The sequence below is a fragment of the Giraffa tippelskirchi genome, chromosome 11 (assembly GCF_054371585.1).
Source record: "Giraffa tippelskirchi isolate mGirTip1 chromosome 11, T2T-mGirTip1v1.2.pri, whole genome shotgun sequence".
In the NCBI taxonomy this organism is placed as follows: domain Eukaryota; kingdom Metazoa; phylum Chordata; class Mammalia; order Artiodactyla; family Giraffidae; genus Giraffa; species Giraffa tippelskirchi.
This window is the reverse complement of record NC_137285.1, coordinates 121,610,953-121,630,578: the sequence shown is the minus strand read 5'-3', so window position 1 is coordinate 121,630,578 and position 19,626 is coordinate 121,610,953. Positions and strand designations below refer to the sequence as shown.

The window sequence follows — 19,626 nt, the reverse complement described above, 5'->3', positions numbered from 1 at the left end:
CATAGGGGCAGGGTCCTCTGAGGCAAGCTATTAAGCACGCTTAAAGCAAGGAAAAGCAAGTCCAAGAGACAGTTTCTAACATGGAGTTAGAACTGGCCTCCTCCCTGCAACAGGTGGACTTTATCAGCTATGTTTCCCAGGATCACAGATAATTTATATTTACTCTGAGTTTGTTCAAAGAGTTAATGGGCAGGAAGATATTCGGGAGGAGGAGGGAAAAGCCAAACTATTTCTCCCTATTTCTCACTTTCCTCAGCTGCATCTACTCTATGGTTCCAGATTCTGTCAGAGACTTCCATGGTCTTAGCTTCCATTGGGAGACTCTGTATCTCTGGATTTGACAATAATTTTTGGATATGACACTAAAACAAAAGCAACAAAAGTAAAACTAGAGAAACTGATCTTCACCAAAACTGAAAACTTTTCTGCATCAAAGGACACTATCACCAGAGTTAATAGGCAACCAGAAAATTAGAGAAAATATCTGTAAACCATATATCTCATAAGCAATTGATTTCCAAAATATAGAAAGAACTCTTAAAATTCAACAAAAAAATAACCGTATTAAAAAATAGACAAAGGACTTGCACAGACATTTGTCTAAAGAGTATTTTCAAATGGCCAAAAAGCACATGAAAAGATGCTCAGCCATATTAACTGTTGTGTGCTGTTAAGTTACTTCAGTTGTATCCGACTATGCAATACTCTGTTGGACTATAGCTGCTATAATCTCCTATAGGCTCCTCTGTCCATGGGATTCTCCAGGCAACAATACTGGAATGGGTTGCCATGCCCTCCTCCAGGAGATCTTCCAGACCCAGGGATCGAATCTGCATCTCTTATGCCTCCTGCATTGGCAGGTGGGATCTTTACTACTAGCGCCACCTGGGAAGCCCAAGTAGGGATGCAAAAAATGCAGCTGCTGTGTGAAGCATCATTGCAATAGAATTACATAAGTACCATTGATTTCACAATTCCACTTTTTGGTATATACTGCAAAGAAGTGAAAACAAGGACTGGAACAGACATTTGTACACACATGTTCTTAACAGCATTATAATATTAAACAGGAAGGAAATTAAAACATATGATAGAACATGGGTGAACCTCAAAGACAGTAAAATGGAAAGATTTTTGCTCTATGCTCTACCAGTAAACAGTCAGTTCATCAATTCAGTCACTCAATCATGTCCAACTCTTTGAAACCCCATGGACTGTAGCATGCCAGGCTTCCCTGTCCATCACCAACTCCTGGAGCTTGCGCAAACTCATATCCATCGAGTTGGTGATGCCGTCCAACCATCTCATCCTCTGTTGTCCCCTTCTCCTCCCGCCTTCAATCTTTCCCAGCATCAGGGTCTTTTCCAAGGAGTCAGTTCTTTGCATTAGGTGGCCAAAGGACTGGAGCTTCAGCTTCAGCATCAGTACTTCCAATGAATACTCAGGACTGATCCCCTCTAGGATTGACTGGTTTGATCTATTTGCAGTCCAAGAGACTCTCAAGAGTCTTCTCCAACACCACAGTTCAAAAGAATCCGTTCATTGGTGCTCAGCTTTATGGTCCAACTCTCACATCCATACATGACTACTGGAAAAACCAAAGCTTTGACTAGATGGACCTTTGTCAGCAAAGTAATTTCTCTGCTTTTTAATATGTTGTCTAGGTTGGTCATAGCTTTTCTCTCAAGGAGCAAATGTCTTTTAATTTCATGGCAGCAGTCACCATCTGCAGTGATTTTGGAGCCCAAGAAAATAAAGTTTCTCACTGTTTCCATTGTTTCCCCATCTATTTGTCATGAAGAGATGGGATCGGATGCAATGATCTTCATTTTTTGAACGTTGAGTTTTAAGCCAGCTTTTTCACTCTCTTCTTTCACTTTCATCAAGCGGCTCTTTAGTTCCTCTTGGCTTTCTGCCATAAGGGTGATGTCATCAACATATCTGAGGTTATTGATATTTCCCCCTGCAATCTTGATTCTAGCTTGTGGTTCATTCAGCCAGTATTTCACATGATGTACTCTGCATGCAATTTAAATAAGCAGGGTGACACTAAACACCCTGATGTACCCCTTTCCCAATTTTGAACCAGTCCGTTGTTCCATATCTGGTTCTAACTATTGCTTCTTGACCTGCATACAGATTTCTCAGGATGCAGGTAAGGTGGTCTTGTGTTCCCATCTCTTTCAGAATTTTCCACAGTTGTTGTGATCCACACAGTCAAAGGCTTTAGTGTAGTCAGTGAAGTGGTAGATGTTTCTCTGGAATTCTCTTGCTTTTTCCATGATCCAATGAATGTTGGCAATCTGATCTCTGGTTGCTCTGCTTTTTCTAAATCCAACTTGAACATCTCTAAGTTCTCAGTTCACATACTGTTGAAACCTAGCTTAGAGAATTTTGAGCATTACTTTGCTAGGGTGTGAGATAGGCGCAATTGTGTGGTAGTTTGAGCATTCTTTGGCATTGCCTTTCTTTGGGATTGGAATGAAACCTGACCTTTTCCAGTCCTGTAGCCACTGCTGAGTTTTCCAAATTTGCTGGCATATTGAGTGCAGCACTTTTACAGCATCATCTTTTAGGATTTGAAATAGCTCAACAGGAATTCCATCACCTCCACTAGCTTTGTTCATAGTGTTACTTCCTATGGCCCACTTGACTTCAGACCCAGGGTGTCTGGTTCTAGGTGAGTGATCAAAGCATTGTGGTTATCTGGGTCATTAAGATCTTTTTTTGTATAGTTCTTCTGTGTATTCTTGCCACCTCATCTTAGTAGCTTCTGCTTCTGTTAGGTCCATACCATTTCTGTCCTTTAGTGTGCCCATCTTTGCATGAAATGTTCTCTTGGTATTTCTAATTTTCCTGAAGAGATCTCTAGTCTTTCCCATTCTATTTTTTTCCTCTATTTTTTTGCACTGATCACTGAAGAAGGCTTTCTTATCTCTCCTTGCTATTCTTTGGACTCTGCATTCAGATGGATATATCTTTCCTTTTCTCCTTTGCCTTTCACTTCCCTTCTTTTCTCAGCTATTTGTAAGGCCTCCTTAGGCAACCGTTTTGACTTTTTGCATTTCTTCTTCTTGGGGATGGTTTTGATCACCACCTCTCATAAAATGTTATGAACCTCCATCCATAGTTCTTCAGGTACTCTACCAGATGTAATCCCTTGAATCTATTTGTCACTTCCACTGTATAATCATACTGCTAAGTCGTTTCAGTCGTGTCCAACTCTATGCGGCCCCATAGATGGCAGCCCACCAGGCTCCCCTGTCCCTGGGATTCTCCAGGCAAGAATACTGGAGTGGGTTGCCATTTCCTTCTCCAATGCAGGAAAGTGAAAAGTGAAAGTGAAGTCGCTCAGTCATGTCTGACTCTGCTAAGAACTAAGTAGGTCATTTAAGGTACAATCATAAGGGATTCGATTTAGGTAATACCTGAATGGTCTAGAGGTTTCCCCTACTTTCCTCAATTTAAGTCTCAATTTTGCAACAAGGAGTTCATGATCTGAGTTCCCCTGGAGGAGGAAATGGCAACCCACTTCAGCATTTTCACCTGTGAAATCCCTATAGTCCATAAGGTTGGAAGAGTTGGGCATGACTGAGCAACTAACACACACAAGAGAAACCCAAATTTATCATATGAAGAGATTTCGTGATCTTCTTTGTATGAGAAGATACAAGTGTATGGGCTTGCTGAAATAGTTTCTTTCATATGCACCTAATTATCTGGGACCAATCTTGCTTTCTTTATTGTTCACATACCATACTAATTCCTTGTATACCAGAAGATATGACAAATGTGGTAGATGGCTGCCTTTCACATCCCTCCTTGTTGCAGTAACAGGTCTTTTCCAAATGCAAATTTCTGAGCCCAGGTGAAATATAGCGTTATTTGGAAGTTATCAGCTACTTTCTCCCTTGATGATCTGGAGGGATATGAAAGGTGGTAATCCGCATTTGCCATCTCTTCTGGTAAACAAGTTATTAGTATGTGAACAATAAAGAAAGCAGAATTGGCCCAAGATAGCTAGATGCATATGAAAGAAATTATTTCAGCAAGCCCATACACTTGCATCCTCCCATACATAGAAGATCACTAAATCTCTTCCTATGAGAAATTTGGTTTTCTCTTGTGTGTATTTCTCTTGTGTGTCCAACTCTTTCCAACCCCATGGACTAGAGGGATTTTCCAGGCAAACATACTAGAGTGGGTTGCCATTTCCTCCTCCAGGGGATCTTCCCAACCAAAGAATTAAACCCAGGTCTCCTGCATTGCAGACGAAATCTTTATCATCTGAGCCACCAGAGGTTTTCTCTTAATTAACAATAATCTTTTAATATTTATACTACCTGCCCCATGATACAAACTTATATATAGCCTAAATCCTTCCCTGCCTCTTCAGAGTTAGCTCTCTCAGAGTCACCTGAGATACTGTCTACTGGGCTCAAGTCCTAACATTCCTGCCAAATAAAACGTAACTTTCAACTTTTAGGTGGCACATATTCTTTTAGAAGACAGTATGCTAGGTGAAATAGCCAGTCACAGAAGGACAAATATTGAATGGTTCCTTACATGATGTACATAGAGTAGCCAAATTCATAGAGACAGTAGTAGAATGATAATAGTCAGAGGATATGAGGAAGAGGGAATGGGGAGCTAGTGTTTGTACAATGAGCTGTTCTATAAATAGGAGTGGGAACGTTATAACAATGATATTTCACAGAAAAGGTATTTGAGAAAAAATAGCATACATGAGAATACGTAAGTGCTATAAAACAAAATAGAGTCTGTTGTCATTACAGTTTAGTTGATAGCACCCTAATTTGATCCTATTTCCTTAATTCATATGATAAAACAAGAGAAAGGATGCCCTGAGCAATCAGAGAAAACTGTAGAAACCCGGTATTCACAGATGAGTGAGGTAGTTTACAATGTTTGCCAAATACATTTGGTATCAAAAGATTCTAAATAACTTAATTATGTATTCTTAATTATGGATTCTTCATGCAAATTTCTTCAAGGAAAAGAGAAAAAAGAGCATTACTTATTAATGATGGAAGAATAAATCTCAGTGTTGCAAAAATTAGTCCATATAAATCTAATCCAATTAAAAAGGCATTTACTGAACACATTTTACAAATGAATGAATGACTAAATGATTATATCAAAAGAAGAAATGAAAAGCAACTGCTGTGTTCTCATAACTATTCTATTGAACTCCAGTAACATATTATTCTTCAGGACTTCAGTAAGGTCTTCAACATATGATATAATATTAAGCAACATACATCACAGAAAATTAATATATATATATATATTTCTCCCCCCTCAGGATATTTTCTATATTTAGCAAAAATTTGGCTAACAGGGAACAGAATCAAACATATTCATTATATAAATATAAAAAATACAAATATTATACAGCTGCAGATATATTACATAAAATATAATGGGTATTTCCTAAAACATTTTAAACAAACAAAAAGTGGAGAATATAAGAAATTATAATCACTCACTGGGGAAGGATAAAAGTAACATACAGAGTGTTTTCTTTGTGCCCCTGCACCGATCTTTACATGTCTCATTTGATCATCACAAAATCATATGAAGTAGGCTCTATTATTTTTCATTTTTAAATATCAGGAAACTGAGGTGAAGAATTAAATAGCAGTAAAATTAGTGAGGCACATGATATTGGACTTTAACCCTGGCAGCCTAACTAGTTTACTTATCTTTTTACCCTTTCTTTATTATTCAGTCTCTGTAATTATCCTCCAAAAGACACAGGAAGACATCAATCTCTTCTCCAATTTTAATAATGAAAAAGCTAAAATGACCTGTTGAATTAGAAATTTTAGAATTTATAGACATCTAGTATATAAAAGATCTTTCAGGTGGTAAATGTATTTCAGCTTGTGGGAGTAGGAGCAATTCTTACATAATCTCTTGTACTTTCATTTATTCTTGAACCATTTCTTTTATTGATCCAACTACAATCAGACAACTTTGACCACTAGTGTCCTAAGAACATGTTCTCGTATTTTCTTGGTCCTTACTCCATACACAATGGGGTTGAGAAAAGGGGGCACCAAAAGATACATATTTGCAATAAAAATATGGATATGTGCAGGTATATTTTTCCCAAAACGGTGAGTGAAAATGGAAAAACCAGCTGTGGCGTAGAAGACAAGAATAACACAGACATGGGACCCACATGTGCCCAAAGCCTTAAAGCTAGCTTCTCGGGATGGTAGGTGGAATACAGAGCGGAGGATGAAGACATAGGATATAGCAATGAGAATCGCATCGCATGAGCCAATGATAGTAGCCATACCGAGGCTATAACGCTTAGTGGCCCCTGTGTCCATACATGCCAGCTTCACAACAGCCATAAACTCACAGTAGGTGTGGGCAATGATTCGTGTTCTGCAGTAAGGCAGATGTTTGAGCAGAATGGGGTGTGGAGAAAAGAAGGCAACTCCCCGAATCACCACAATAATACCCATTATAGTGATGTGAGTGTGGGTGAGAATGGTAGCATGGCGCAGTGGATGACAAATGGCCACGTAACGGTCAATGGCCATGGACAAAAAGAAGCCTGATTCCATAGCAGTGAAACTATGAATGAAGAACATTTGGGTCAGGCAGGCATCAAAGGTAATGTCATGGGCTCCAAGCCAGAAGAGACAGAGCATGCGAGGCAGTGTAGACGTGGAGAGGACCAGGTCAGTGACTGAGAGCATGCACAGAAAGAGGAACATAGGCTCGTGGAGGCTTTGCTCTGTCCTCACAACGGCCAGAATGGTCATATTCCCCACAAGAGCCACCACATACATAGAGCAGAAGGGAATCCCAATCCAGACATGCAGGTGCTCCAGTCCTGGGATGCCCATCAGCGAGAAGGTGACAGAAGAGGGATGAGAAGTGTTGAGAGGAGGCATGATGGTTTTTTCTTTGAATTTTATCAGTTCTTCTGAAGATAAAGTTGCCATGCCAAGATGACTACAACCAGATGCTGAAAACATGGAGATTTATTAATATCTCAGGAAGATCCTTAATGACTATTGTTAAAAAGAGTTCAAATTCATACTCAGGCTTATTTAAATTCCTGAGATTCAGATTAATAAAATGAGTTAGAACATGCCAAATTATTATGTTTTCTGAAATACACAAAGATAATACTTATATCATTTCATATGATCTCAAGGACCTATATATCACTTTGTCCCTGTTTCCATTAAAAGGTTTCATCTGTAGTCACACTTGTACTTAATTGAACAAATATTGCAGTTTTGTGCTTCTCCATTGATCTCTCATTCAGTATTCCTCCCATGTGACTGAATTTTTCATAAGTGAAAGTGACCAAGCAGAGGCCATATGGAAATTTCAGGAAGTTATTTAAAGGAGCCTTAATGGAGGACTAGAATGAATGGTCTTTGTCTTTTTCCATATGATACTGAATTCTTTGGCATAACTTTTAGAATCAGTAAGTCAATTTATGACTTCACCCTTTCCTTTGCCACTCTATCTGTGTGACTAATCTTACAAATAAAATATTCTGAGGTTTTATATATTTTTTTATATTTCTGGGCTTTATTACAGTGAAAAATGATTGATAATGCAAATATGGCTTTTTTCCATCATTTAGCTTTAAATGTGTAAATTACTCTTTAGCTTTATGCAAGTAACTTATAAGACAAAAAATTACACCAGAGGGGAGGGAAGGATAAGTTATGTAGAAATGATAGCATGTAGATGCTAGTTATGTAATGATAGTTATGTAGAAATGATAGCATGTAGAAATGATAGCAAAGAATAAAATTAAGTGTAGTAAGTCAAGAAAAGTCTTCTTGAGTACATGACACTTAGACTAGAATGTGAACAATATATGACTTCATCCTATGGGAACTGAATATATAGGTACAGACAGATAATTCATATTTATCTATTATTTGATCAATCTATCTCCATACACATGCACATAAACACAAACAAAGACAAAGTAAAGGAGCATAAACAAAGTTCTATTAGGAAGGATAATCATGATGTAATGAATTAAAATATAGTGTAGGTGGAAACAAAGACTACAAAAGACATTCAAGTGAGATGAGATTCTACAATTAAATAATCACATAACAAACAGGACATTTTACAACCCAATCTCTAGAACAGTGGCTACCACTCACTAGGCGCCCAATAGTATATGTTGTGGTATAGATACAATACAAAGCAGTGCAAGAACAGAACTGGAAAATATATACACTCACAGATACATGTACTTGTTTGAAAAATACTTTTTTTATACGCACAATACTATCTCTATGATATCATTTCCATAAAAATGCCAACCTGTAGTAGAGTCCAAAGATCATGAGATATCCATATTGTTGTTCCTTCAACAGATTCATGCAATATGAAATATGGACAAAATGAAAGCTAACACTCACTTCTATAATATCCTTAAAAGAAGATCTTTGTTCCCTAGAAAAGCTATTTTTTTATTCATTTCATCCATAGAGATTGAAAAATGTGTATTCCCTTTGTTTCAAAGAATGATATCTTCTCCCTTGAATCTAGGTCATTTGGAAAATAATAAGATGTTGTTTAAAGGCATTCAGTGTTCTTCAAAGTTTGCTTGATCACTGAGACCAGATTGTCTCTTTCACTATACCATCCTCAAGGCCAAGAAGCAATCTAGACATGTACCTTCTATATGTAGCAGCTTAAGTATGGTAATCTCAGCAGATAAGCAGGAATGACCTCTGACAAAAACAGTTCTTTAAGGAATCACTGGAAGAAGGGGGAGTGTTTGTATTGTTGATGAGGACTGCAACTTCCTAGTTTCAGGGACAGCAATTAACCTGTGAACTCCCTTAGGATTACAACTTCTGATATAGCCATCCCTCAGTATTTTAATATACCTTATTAACCATTTAACAGGACCAGCCCTGAAGGAAACTGAAAAGACACCGAACATGTTCTATACTCATTAAATACATCAACTTTGTTCCAAAGTCAACTTGAAACATAAACCTTGCAGGCCAGCAGAGTGTGAAATGATGTATTTAAAGTTGAAAAAAAAAAAAAAAGACAAAAAAAAAAAAACAACCTCAGAAATATTTTACAAACCCACCTTCCAAAAAGGAGGAAAAACTTAAGATATTTTTAGATGAACAGAAGCTGAGGTAGTCCATGGCCACTAGACGATCTCTATAAGAAACACTAAAGGGAGTCCTTTATGTTCAAATTAAAGAAAGACAGAAATGAACTGAAACCTGTATAAAACTATGAAGTTCTTCAGTAAAGACAAGTGTCCAACTCTTTGCAGCCCTCTGAGCTGTAGCCTTCCAGGCTCCTCTGTCCATATGATTTTCTAGGCAAGAATACTGCTGTGGGTAGCCGTTCCCTTCTACAGGGGATCTGCCTGACCCAGTGATTCAACCTGGGTCTCCTGAATTGCAGGCAGATCCTTTACAATCTGAACACCAGGAAATCCCCTCAATAAGGATAAATACATATACAAATATAAACACCAGTATCATCACAATTCTAGTTGGTAATTCAAATTTTATTGTTCTTTTTTCTTTTCTTTTTATTTTTTTATTGAAGGATAGTTGCTTTACAAAACTTCATTTTCTGTCAAACCTCAACATGAATCAGCCATAGGTATACATATATCCCCTCCCTTTTGAACCTCCCTCCCAACTCCCTCGCCACCCCACCCCTCTACATTGATGCAGAGCCCCTGTTTGAGTTTCTGAGCCATACATACAGCAAATTCCCATTGGCTATCTATTTTTACAGAGTCTTATTCAGTAGAAAAGCACTGAAAATATACCGTAGCACTGCCCTATAAACTCAGCTCTCAGCTATGTAGATTATATAAAAACTTCTGATAACGTAGAAAACAATACTAGAGCAAAATATATGGAGAGTACAGGTAAAAATAATTCTTCAAGAACATCATTCTTGGAAAAATACAAAGTAAGCCAACATACAGCACAGATTAATAAAATAAGAAAAAATCTAACATAAAAAAGACTGACTCAGCTAACTCTTCTAATCAAGCTCAAAAAAATTGAAATAATATTATTTTTTGTCCCAGATATCTTGTAAAGCATTAAAGTACAAAGGCAAATTTTTCACAGACATTATATGAATCTAATCATGCAACACGTCTGAATTATTTAAAACCTTGGCTGTGGGGTCAGAACTAGGTTTACCTCCCTGACCTACTGTAGCAAACTCATAATTGGACAAGTGGCCATGTTATGCACTTTAATTTTCTCAAGACTTCAAGAGCTGTTAAAAAACACATTCTTCTGAAGAAGTCACAGTGTTATATGAGTGTATTGATGGCCACATATACAAGAAGATCAAAGTTTTGAAGAGGATATCTAAACTCAGCAGTCTTACAGAACTTCCTGGAGCCACAATGACAGAGCCAAAGTCTCATAATGTTGACAAATGAAGCTGTCCTTCTATGTAGTGGAAAAATTACCACATGAGGAGATACGTGATCACTGTCTTCTTGTTTGATATTTATTGAATGAGATAATTTTAATAAAGGTGAAATCTATTCTGACAAATTCCATTTGAGAACGAACTCTAGGAATAAACTCACTCACTGGGACCAGAAGCAGTGTGGCTAATACTGAAGGTTCCCATAGGATTATGTTGCACTGATCTAATTTATGAGTACATAAGCACATGCACAAAAAATAATAAGGGTATGTCCAAGTTTTAGAATATGCTATATGTACATATACAACTTAAAAATGGTATAAGCATTTTTTCATGTTCAGTACATTTAAAATAATATAAATAAATGTATGTAAGTCATATTTGTACCATAGCTTTTTATATTTCTTTGGGCCAAAGATCTTACCTCTGCAATCACATAAATTTCAAAGCTCAACTTTACAAAATTTTGGTATAATGTTGTTCAGGTTTATTTTGTTCATGTTTATATTGCTAGCAACTATAGTTAACACTTAATTTATAATAAGAAAGTTCTTCAATATTTGTTGAATGAAGAAAGTTTCTTGAATAGACTGAATAACTAGTTTTTCCATATAAAATAACACTCTGGAGAATTTATGAATGAGAATACTTTCACTAGTAAAATAGTCACTTAAAATATTTCACTTTATTTTTTAAAAATCACAGAAAAGTATATCATTTCATAAAATTTGATAGCTGGAAAAGATGTGTAATTCCCACATAAAGTCTCACATACAGAAAAGAGTTTTCTCTTTTTTCCATATATTTTGGCTTGGTTCATCAATTAAACTAATTAATTTAATTCCTATCACACAGTGCATGGATCAGATCTTCAAATCTTATATATGCATAATAGATACTACAATTAAATTACTATAACTATGATCAATTATTAATATTATTGTTATTATCACTACTATAATACAGTTGCTTAAAAGTTTCTGTAAAGGTAAATGCTTGCTTAATTTCTCTATATCTTTTCATATATAAATTTAAAGACAAAATTGCCAATACTTGGTAGTCAAGTGTCTCAATTTAAGACACTCAGAGAGCTTAGGTTTGGAGACCAAAATAACTCACAAATATATTAAAAGTTCAGAATTTTTAAAACCTAGAAAATAAAACTATAGTTTGTGCTTCTTTAGCATCCTCCAGAACCATTGTCCCTCATATGTCTCTTGTTCCAACTGATCTGACATGATCAATCCCTGGTAGACTCTGAATAAATTCATTCAAGCACAACCTTGTAGAGCTTCAAATTATGCCATCCTTCAAATCCCATTCCCAGGGTAATAACGATCAACACCATTAATCAGAAAGTGTAATTGGAGGTGATCCTTCTACAAATTGTAAGTGGGAACCAGTAGGTAAATCAAATCCCCTTTCCTCTCCCTCAACTATCAGTCATGAGATTCAAGTTCTAAACAGTGGTCTCATAAGATAGAGAATGTTGTTGGATTTAGCAGCAGCCAGCTCTGTAAAGAATCATAATCAAGGATCTCCTACTATTTTTGTCCCTTATAGTCATTAATATATTGTTGTTGTTCAGTAACTCAGTCCTGTCCAACTCTTTGCAACCCCATGGACTGTAGCACTCCAGGAAGTCTAATATGTAAAGTAGGATATGTGATTTTAGAGCTCAAGAAATCTAGGGATCCACTGATCCTGAACCTCTGGGAACAAACAATTATTTTGCTAATCTAACTTCAGAGTGTGTCTAAACTAGCCAGATCCTGCATGTATATATAATGTATAATAAAAAATAATATTATGTAATATAATAACAACAACAAAAAACAGCCTATCTATTCCACACTTCTATTCTTCCCTATTCTGCTTAACATGAATGAACCTTAATTTACTTAGAGAACCAACTTTACCTGTCTGTGTCTGAGAGAAGACCACTCTCTTCAAATTTGCATACCAGGTCACATTTAGTGTCCCAAAAAACAGTAGTTTGTTTGATATTTATTGAATGAGATAATTTAAGAAAGGCGAAATCTATTCCGACAAATTCCATTTGAGGACCAACTCTAGGAATAAACAACTCACTCACTGGGACCAGAAGCAGTGTGGATAATACTGAAGGTTCCCATAGGATTAAGTACTAACACTCACAGGACAACAGAAACAAGATTTCTTCTGGGACTCCAAACCACCCAGAAGAATAACCAACTGCTGTGAAAATAGGATGGCATTTGGAAGAAGATAAAGACAGAACTCTGAATGCTGACTTTTCAGGCAAACTAGATGAGAATTCAAGGAAGATGCCAAAGATTGGTGCTCTCCATTTCATAATTTTCATTTCCACAAGAGCTAAGAGCTATATCAAGAATACTGAAACTTGCATTTTCCAGTTCTGATAAAGCTGTTGCATGATTGCTTGCTTCCGTAATTTGGCATGTATTATAGAACCACAAAAAGTTCTGTCTAAACTGCTATCCAAAGCACTGAACGAATGCTCAGTATGGTTGAATGATAAAGGTTGAATGAAAGTGAAGCTTGAACAATTCTGACTTCCTATCCAAGTTTTCTTCGCATGTATCATAATCAGTGGTGAGAAGACAGAATACCAACCTCTATGGCATCCATTAACATGTCATATTTGAACCCCAGAACTGTAATCTTGATTGGAATTCCTGGACTACAACATATGCAGTTTTGGATCGGGTTTCCTTTTTTTGCTGTGTGCCTCGTGGCTCTTTTGGGAAACATCATTTTACTGATCATCATCCCTATGGAACGCAGCCTACATCAGCCCATGTACATCTTCCTGGCAGTGTTGGCAGCCACTGACATAGGACTCTGTGCAGCCATTGCTCCCAACATGTTGGCTATCTTCTGGTTCAGGTCTTACTCCATGGCCTTTGACACCTGCTTAGCTCAGCTGTTCTTCATTCATGCCTTGCAGTGCATGGAGTCTGGCATTCTGTTGGCCATGGCATTTGACCGCTATATTGCCATCTGTGATCCTCTGAGGCACACATCCATTCTCACACCTTCAATTCTGGGTCACATGATAGTGATAGTGGCAACTCGAGCTACAGTGTTGGTGGGTCTCTTACCCATTCTAATCAAAAGATTGCACCTTTTCCATTCCACTGTAATTGCCCACTCCTACTGTGAGCACATGGCTGTAGTCAAGCTGGCTGCAGAAGACACCCGTGTCAATAAAACATGTGGTCTTTTTGTAGGTTTTACAATTCTGGGATTTGACATGATTTTCATCCTCATTTCCTATATCCTTATTTTCCAGGCTGTTTTACGTCTACACCAAAAGGAGGCACGGCTCAAAGCATTCAACACATGCACAGCTCACATTTTTGTTTTCCTTGAGTTTTATATTCTTGCCTTCTTCTCCTTCTTCAGCCATCGTTTTGGACGCGTTGTCCCTTCTACTCATATTCTTCTGTCTACCATCTACCTTCTTGTACCATCTGCACTGAACCCTATTGTCTATGGGGTAAAAAATAAGGTAATTCATAAGCGTGTGGCACAGGTTTTTCTTCTGAATCATAGATCCCAGCAGTGATCTATCAAATGTCTCTGGACATGTAGAGAATATTTTTATTTCCTACAAAGGGAAAGAGTTCAATACTGTGCTTGTTAACTGTTGGGGTTTTACATCATCATGTGCTATCTTCAAAGCATTTATTTCTAAGAAGACAGCTAAGTTGACATAAAAAGTGTTCAGGTTAACACTGATATTATCTCTCTACCTCTAATATATTTCACTTATAATATAATATTTCCTATTTCTTTCCTTGTTTTTAATTTGTAGTTATTTTAGTTCTTCATAAGAGATCATTCTTTGATTTTAGTTTTTGAACTTTTGGTACTGGAATACCATCCAACCATTTTATGCTCTGTCATCCCCTTCTTCTGCCTTCAGTCTTTCTCAGCATCAGAGTCTTTTCCAATGAGTAAGCTCTTTGCACCAGGTGGCCAAAGTACTGGAGCTTCAACTTTGGCACCAGTCCTCCAATGAATATTCAGAGCTGATTTCCTTTAGGATTGACTGGTTTGGTCTCCCTGCTGTTCAAGGGACTCTCAAGAGTCTTCTCCAGCACCACAGCTGGAAAGCATCAATTCTTTAGTTCTCAGCCTTCTTTATGGTCCAACTCTCACATCTGTACATGAATACTAGAAAAACAATAGCTTGGACTATTTGGACATTTGTCAGCAAAGTGATGTCTCTACTTTTTAATAACTGTCAAGATTTGTCATAGCTTTTCTTCCAAGGAGCAAGCATCTCTTAATTTTGTGCCCATTCACAGGGATTTTGGAGTCCAAGAAAATAAAATCTGCCACTGTTTCCATTTTTTTCCCATCTATTTGCCATGAAGTGATAGGATTGGATGCCATGATTTTAGTTTTTGGCATGTTGAGTTTTAAACCAGTTTTTTCACTCTCCTCTTTCACCTTCAAGAGGCTCTTTAGTTCCTCTTCACTTTCTGCCATTTAAGTGGTATCATCTGCATATCTGAGGTTACTGATAGTTCTCCTGGCAATCTTGATTTTGTTTTGTGAGTCATCCAGCCTGGCATTTCTCATGATGTACAATATATATTATACAGTGACAATATACAGCCTTGACATACTCCTTTCCCAATTTTGAACCAGCCTGTTGTTCCATACAAGGTTCTAACTGTTGCCTCTTGTCCTGCATACAGGTTTCTCAGGAGACAGGTAAGGTGGTCTGATATTCCCATCTATTGAAGAATTTTCCACAGTTTGTTGATGAAGCAGAAGTAGATTTTTCTCTCTTTTTTTTTAGAATTACCTTGATTTTTGTATGAAAAGATTGATGCTTGTAATTTGATATCTGGTTCCTCTGCCTTTTCTAAGCCCACTTTGTACATCCAGAAGTTCTTGATTCACTGCTGAAATCTAGCTTGAAGAATTTTGAGCATAATCTTGTTAGCATGTGAAGATATAAGCTGCATGCTTTCCAAATATTTAAAACCTTGAGTAATATTCTTAATTAAGTCTTAATTTAGCTATATTGTATTCAGAGAATATGCTCTTTACAATATTAAACATTTGAAATGTGTTAAGACTTGAATTATGGCCCAGTTTAAGGTCTATTTTGTATATTCTGAAATGAATGTGTACTATATAGTTATTGAAAAGTGAGAAAAACAAGAACAAATTAAACAAAAATAAGTTGAAAGATGGAAATGATTATGATAGAAAATGCACTAATAAAACATGAAGCAAATTACAGGAAAAAAGCCAGAGAGAGAGAATATAAATCACTAATACAGGGAAAGAACAAAGTCTTATTTCTACATGCTATGTACATTAAAATATTAATAATTAAATATTGAGAATAAATTACTACCAATGAATTAGACTGTGTAAACAGAATAAGCCCAACTCTTGAAAGATATAAATTACAAAAATTGTAAAGCAAAACATACAAAACCTGAGTATCTGTAAAGATATGAAATTTTATATCTGTAAAACAGCTGAATGTTCAGAATTTTTCTTAATTACTTTTGAAAAAAATTGTATATATAGAATAGATGTTAAATACACAAACACATGCAAATTAAAAATCATACACATACATACACACACTGAAAATATTACCACAAGAAAAGTAACATATCCATCTTCTCATACAGTTACTTTTTGTGTGTAAGGGGAGAACACTGAAGATCTACCTGATTAGCAATCAAGTATACAACACATTATTATTAACTATAGTTCACCATGTTGTGCATCAGGTTTCTCGAATATATTCACCTTACAACTGAAAGTTTATACCCTTTGATCAAAATCTCCCTTTTCCCACTATGGTACAGCTTCTGGTAACCATGATTCTTTTCTCTGTTACTATGAGTCTATGACGTTGATTTTTTTTAAATATTCAATATATAAATGAGATCATATAATACTTGTCTTTCTGTATCTGCCTTACTTCACTTAGAGTAAAGTACTCCAGCTTCATTTATGTTGTAACAAATGGCAAGATTTCCTTCTTTCTGTAAGACATAATACATAGTTATGTATCATATTTTTTATATACACATTTATCTTTCAATAGACACTTAGGTTACTTCCATATCCTGGTTACCATGAATAATGACACAATAAACATGGGAGTGTAGATAGCTCCATGAGATACAGATATTATTTCCTTGGGATATGTACCCAGAAGAAGGACTGCTGAATTATATGGTAGCTCTGTTTTTAATTTTTTTTAAGTATCACCATACTGTTTTTCATAATGGCAATACCAACTTACATTCTCACCAACAGTGCACAAGGGTTCCCTTTTCTCCACATCCTCACCAACACTTGTAATCTTTAGACTTTTTTATAATAGCCCTTCTAACAAATGTGAGATAATGATAATTGTGGTTTTGATTTGCATTTCACTAATGATTAGTGAACAGATGATTAGTGGACAGAGGTTCGTGACATTGCACTCATCTCACACGCTAGTAAAGTAATGCTCAAAATTCTCCAAGCCAGACTTCAGTAATACGTGAACCGTGAACTTCCAGATGTTCAACCTGGTTTTAGAAAAGGCAGAGGAACCAGAGATCAGATTGTCAATATCCGCTGGATCATCGATAAAGCAAGAGAGTTGCAAAAAAACATCTATTTCTGCTTTATTGACTATGCCAAAGCCTTTGACTGTGTGGATCACAATAAACTGTGGAAAATTCTGAAAGAGATGGGAATACCAGACCATCTGATCTGTCTCTTGACAAACCTGTATGCAGGTCAGGAAGCAACAGTTAGAACTGGACATGGAACAACAGACTGGTTCCAAATAGGAAAAGGAGTACGTCAAGGCTGTATATTGTCACCCTGCTTATTTAACTTATATGCAGAGTACATCATGAGAAACGCTGGGCTGGAAGAAACACAAGCTGGAATCAAGATTGCTGGGAGAAATATCAATAACCTCAGATATGAGGGTGACACCACTCTTATGGCAGAAAGTGAAGAAGAACTAAAGAGCCTCTTGATGAAAGTGAAAGAGGAGAGTGAAAAAGTTGGCTTAAAGCTCAACGTTCAGAAAACTAAGATCATGGCATCTGGTCCCATCATTTCATGGGAAGTAGATGGGGAAACAGTGGAAACAGTGTCAGACTTTATTTTTTTGGGCTCCAAAATCACTGCTGATGGTGATTGCAGCAATGAAATTAAAAGACGCTTACTCCTTGGAAGGGAGGTTATGGCCAACCTAGATAGCATATTTAAAAGCAGAGACATTACTTTGCCAACAAAAGTCCGTCTAGTCAAGGCTATGGTTTTTCCAGTGGTCATGTATGGATATGAGAGTTGAACGGTGAAGAAAGCTGAACGCCGAAGAATTGATGCTTTTGAACTGTGGTGTTGGAGAAGACTTTTCAGAGTCCCTTGGACTGCAAGGAGATCCAATCAATTCATCCTAAAAGAGATCAGTCCTGGGTGTTCATTGGAAGGACTGATGTTGAAGCTGAAACTCCAATACTTTGGCCACCTCATGCGAAGAGTTGACTTGTTGGAAAAGACGCTAATGCTGGGTAGAATTGGGGGCAAGAGGAGAAGGGGACGACAGAGGATGAGATGGTTGGATGGCATCACCGACTCGATGGACGTGGGTTTGGGTGGACTCCAGGAGTTGGTGATGGACAGGGAGGCCTGGCGTGCTGCAATTCATGGGGTTGCAAAGAGTCGGACACGACTAAGCGACTGAACTGAACTGAATGGTTAGTGATGGTGAGTACCATTCATGTATCTTTATCTTAAGGGAAAAATTTTCAGTCTTTTACCAGTGTGCATAAAGTTAGCCATAGAAGAATTTTCCCTCTACTTCTAGCTTTCTGAGCACTTTTATCACGAGAGGGTGTTAGACTTTGTTAAATGTTTTTATGCACAAGCTAAGATGGCCATGTGTTTTTGTTTTTTGTGTGGTTTTTCTTTGTTTGCTTGCTTCTTTTGTTCCATTAATGTGGTGTTTCATACTGATTTTTGTTGTTGTTGAGCCACACTTGCATTCCTGAAATATATCCCACTTGGTCATGGTGCATAATCTTTTATTATGCTACTGGATTCAGTTAGCTAGTATTTTGCTGAGAAATTTTGCATCTAATATTCATTAAGGATACTAGTCTGAAATTTTATTCTTGTTATGTCTTTATTCAGCTTTGATAGTCTAAGTCCAGCCACACAGAATGCGTATCCAGTCCTGGACATGTGTTACCTAACACATTCCATGATATATACAGTGGTCCTTGTGAGCCTGCCCATATAATCCCCAGAAACATTTTCCTTCATATCTTTGCGGGGTGTTGGAACTATCTGCTGTTTGTCTTAACTCCTGTCCTTTACTCTAGGTGGACATAAGGCAGTGTTTGTCTTTAAATCTTTTCGACAAGCCCCCCTTCCTCTCACAAAGCTACTCTAGCCTAAGTGGTTGGGAACAAAAGTGATGCTCTGTGCTGGTTTTACAGTGAACCAACAGACAGGTCAAAATGCACATTTACTGTGTTTTTAGAAGCATTCCTATTATCTCCCAGCACTTGCAAGGTGTACCAGAAATTTGGGCCCCCATTCCCACAGCTACTGCTGAACTGTGAAGTGGAAGATGGTAAGTGAATGACCAAAAATGCCATAAAACTTTCTTCCAAAATTCAGTTGCTTCTCCCCCTTCTTCATTAAGCAGGTCTCTGGTGGTTGTCATATTTGGATTAGATCCTGACATTCTGAAAAATGTTTATTCTGTCAGTTTTTGAAAGTTCAGTTGTTTGAGAAGAATAGCTTGATTCTTTGAGTTCCTTACTCCATCATTTTCCATGACATAATTCTTAGTATTAGTCTTTAAAACTATTACAATATTGTAAAGTAATTAGCCCCCAACTAAAATAAATAAATTTATTTAAAAAAAAATAAAAAAATAAAAAGCAAAGATGTTACTTTGCCAACAAAGAACTGATGTTTATCAAAGATTATTCAGTTACATAGCAAACCATTAATGGAGAAATACCAAATGTATATCCTTATATCTATTTTAATGATAACCAAATCCTTCAGTATAACTATCTATCCCAAATCAGCTTAAGGAAGCTATTACTGGGTTTCATAAATCTTTTCAATGTTGCAATTCTTTGTGCTATATATGACAAA

The 19,626-nt window shown here is 36.9% G+C and overlaps 3 protein-coding genes across 5 annotated transcripts in view; 1 reads left to right on the top strand and 2 right to left on the bottom strand.

Annotated features, from left to right (window-relative positions):
• Positions 1-19,626, bottom strand: part of LOC145525653 (olfactory receptor 51I2-like) — a 550,369-nt gene that overhangs the window by 464,217 nt on the left and 66,526 nt on the right. The gene's annotated exons all lie outside the window — the stretch shown is intronic.
• On the bottom strand, positions 5,991-9,522 carry LOC145526375 (olfactory receptor 52D1-like). Its single transcript, XM_081541788.1, has one exon. It carries the CDS (start codon positions 7,017-7,019, stop codon positions 5,991-5,993), a length of 1,029 nt encoding a protein of 342 aa, XP_081397914.1. The 5' UTR covers positions 7,020-9,522.
• Positions 13,079-14,029, top strand: LOC145527312 (olfactory receptor 52A5-like). Its single transcript, XM_081545041.1, has one exon. It carries the CDS (start codon positions 13,079-13,081, stop codon positions 14,027-14,029), a length of 951 nt encoding a protein of 316 aa, XP_081401167.1.

Excerpts from the sequence above, each read along its gene's own strand:
- LOC145526375 (XM_081541788.1), bottom strand. The coding sequence starts at position 7,019 with ATGTTTTCAGCATCTGGTTGTAGTCATCTTGGCATGGCAACTTTATCT.
- LOC145527312 (XM_081545041.1), top strand. The coding sequence starts at position 13,079 with ATGGCATCCATTAACATGTCATATTTGAACCCCAGAACTGTAATCTTG.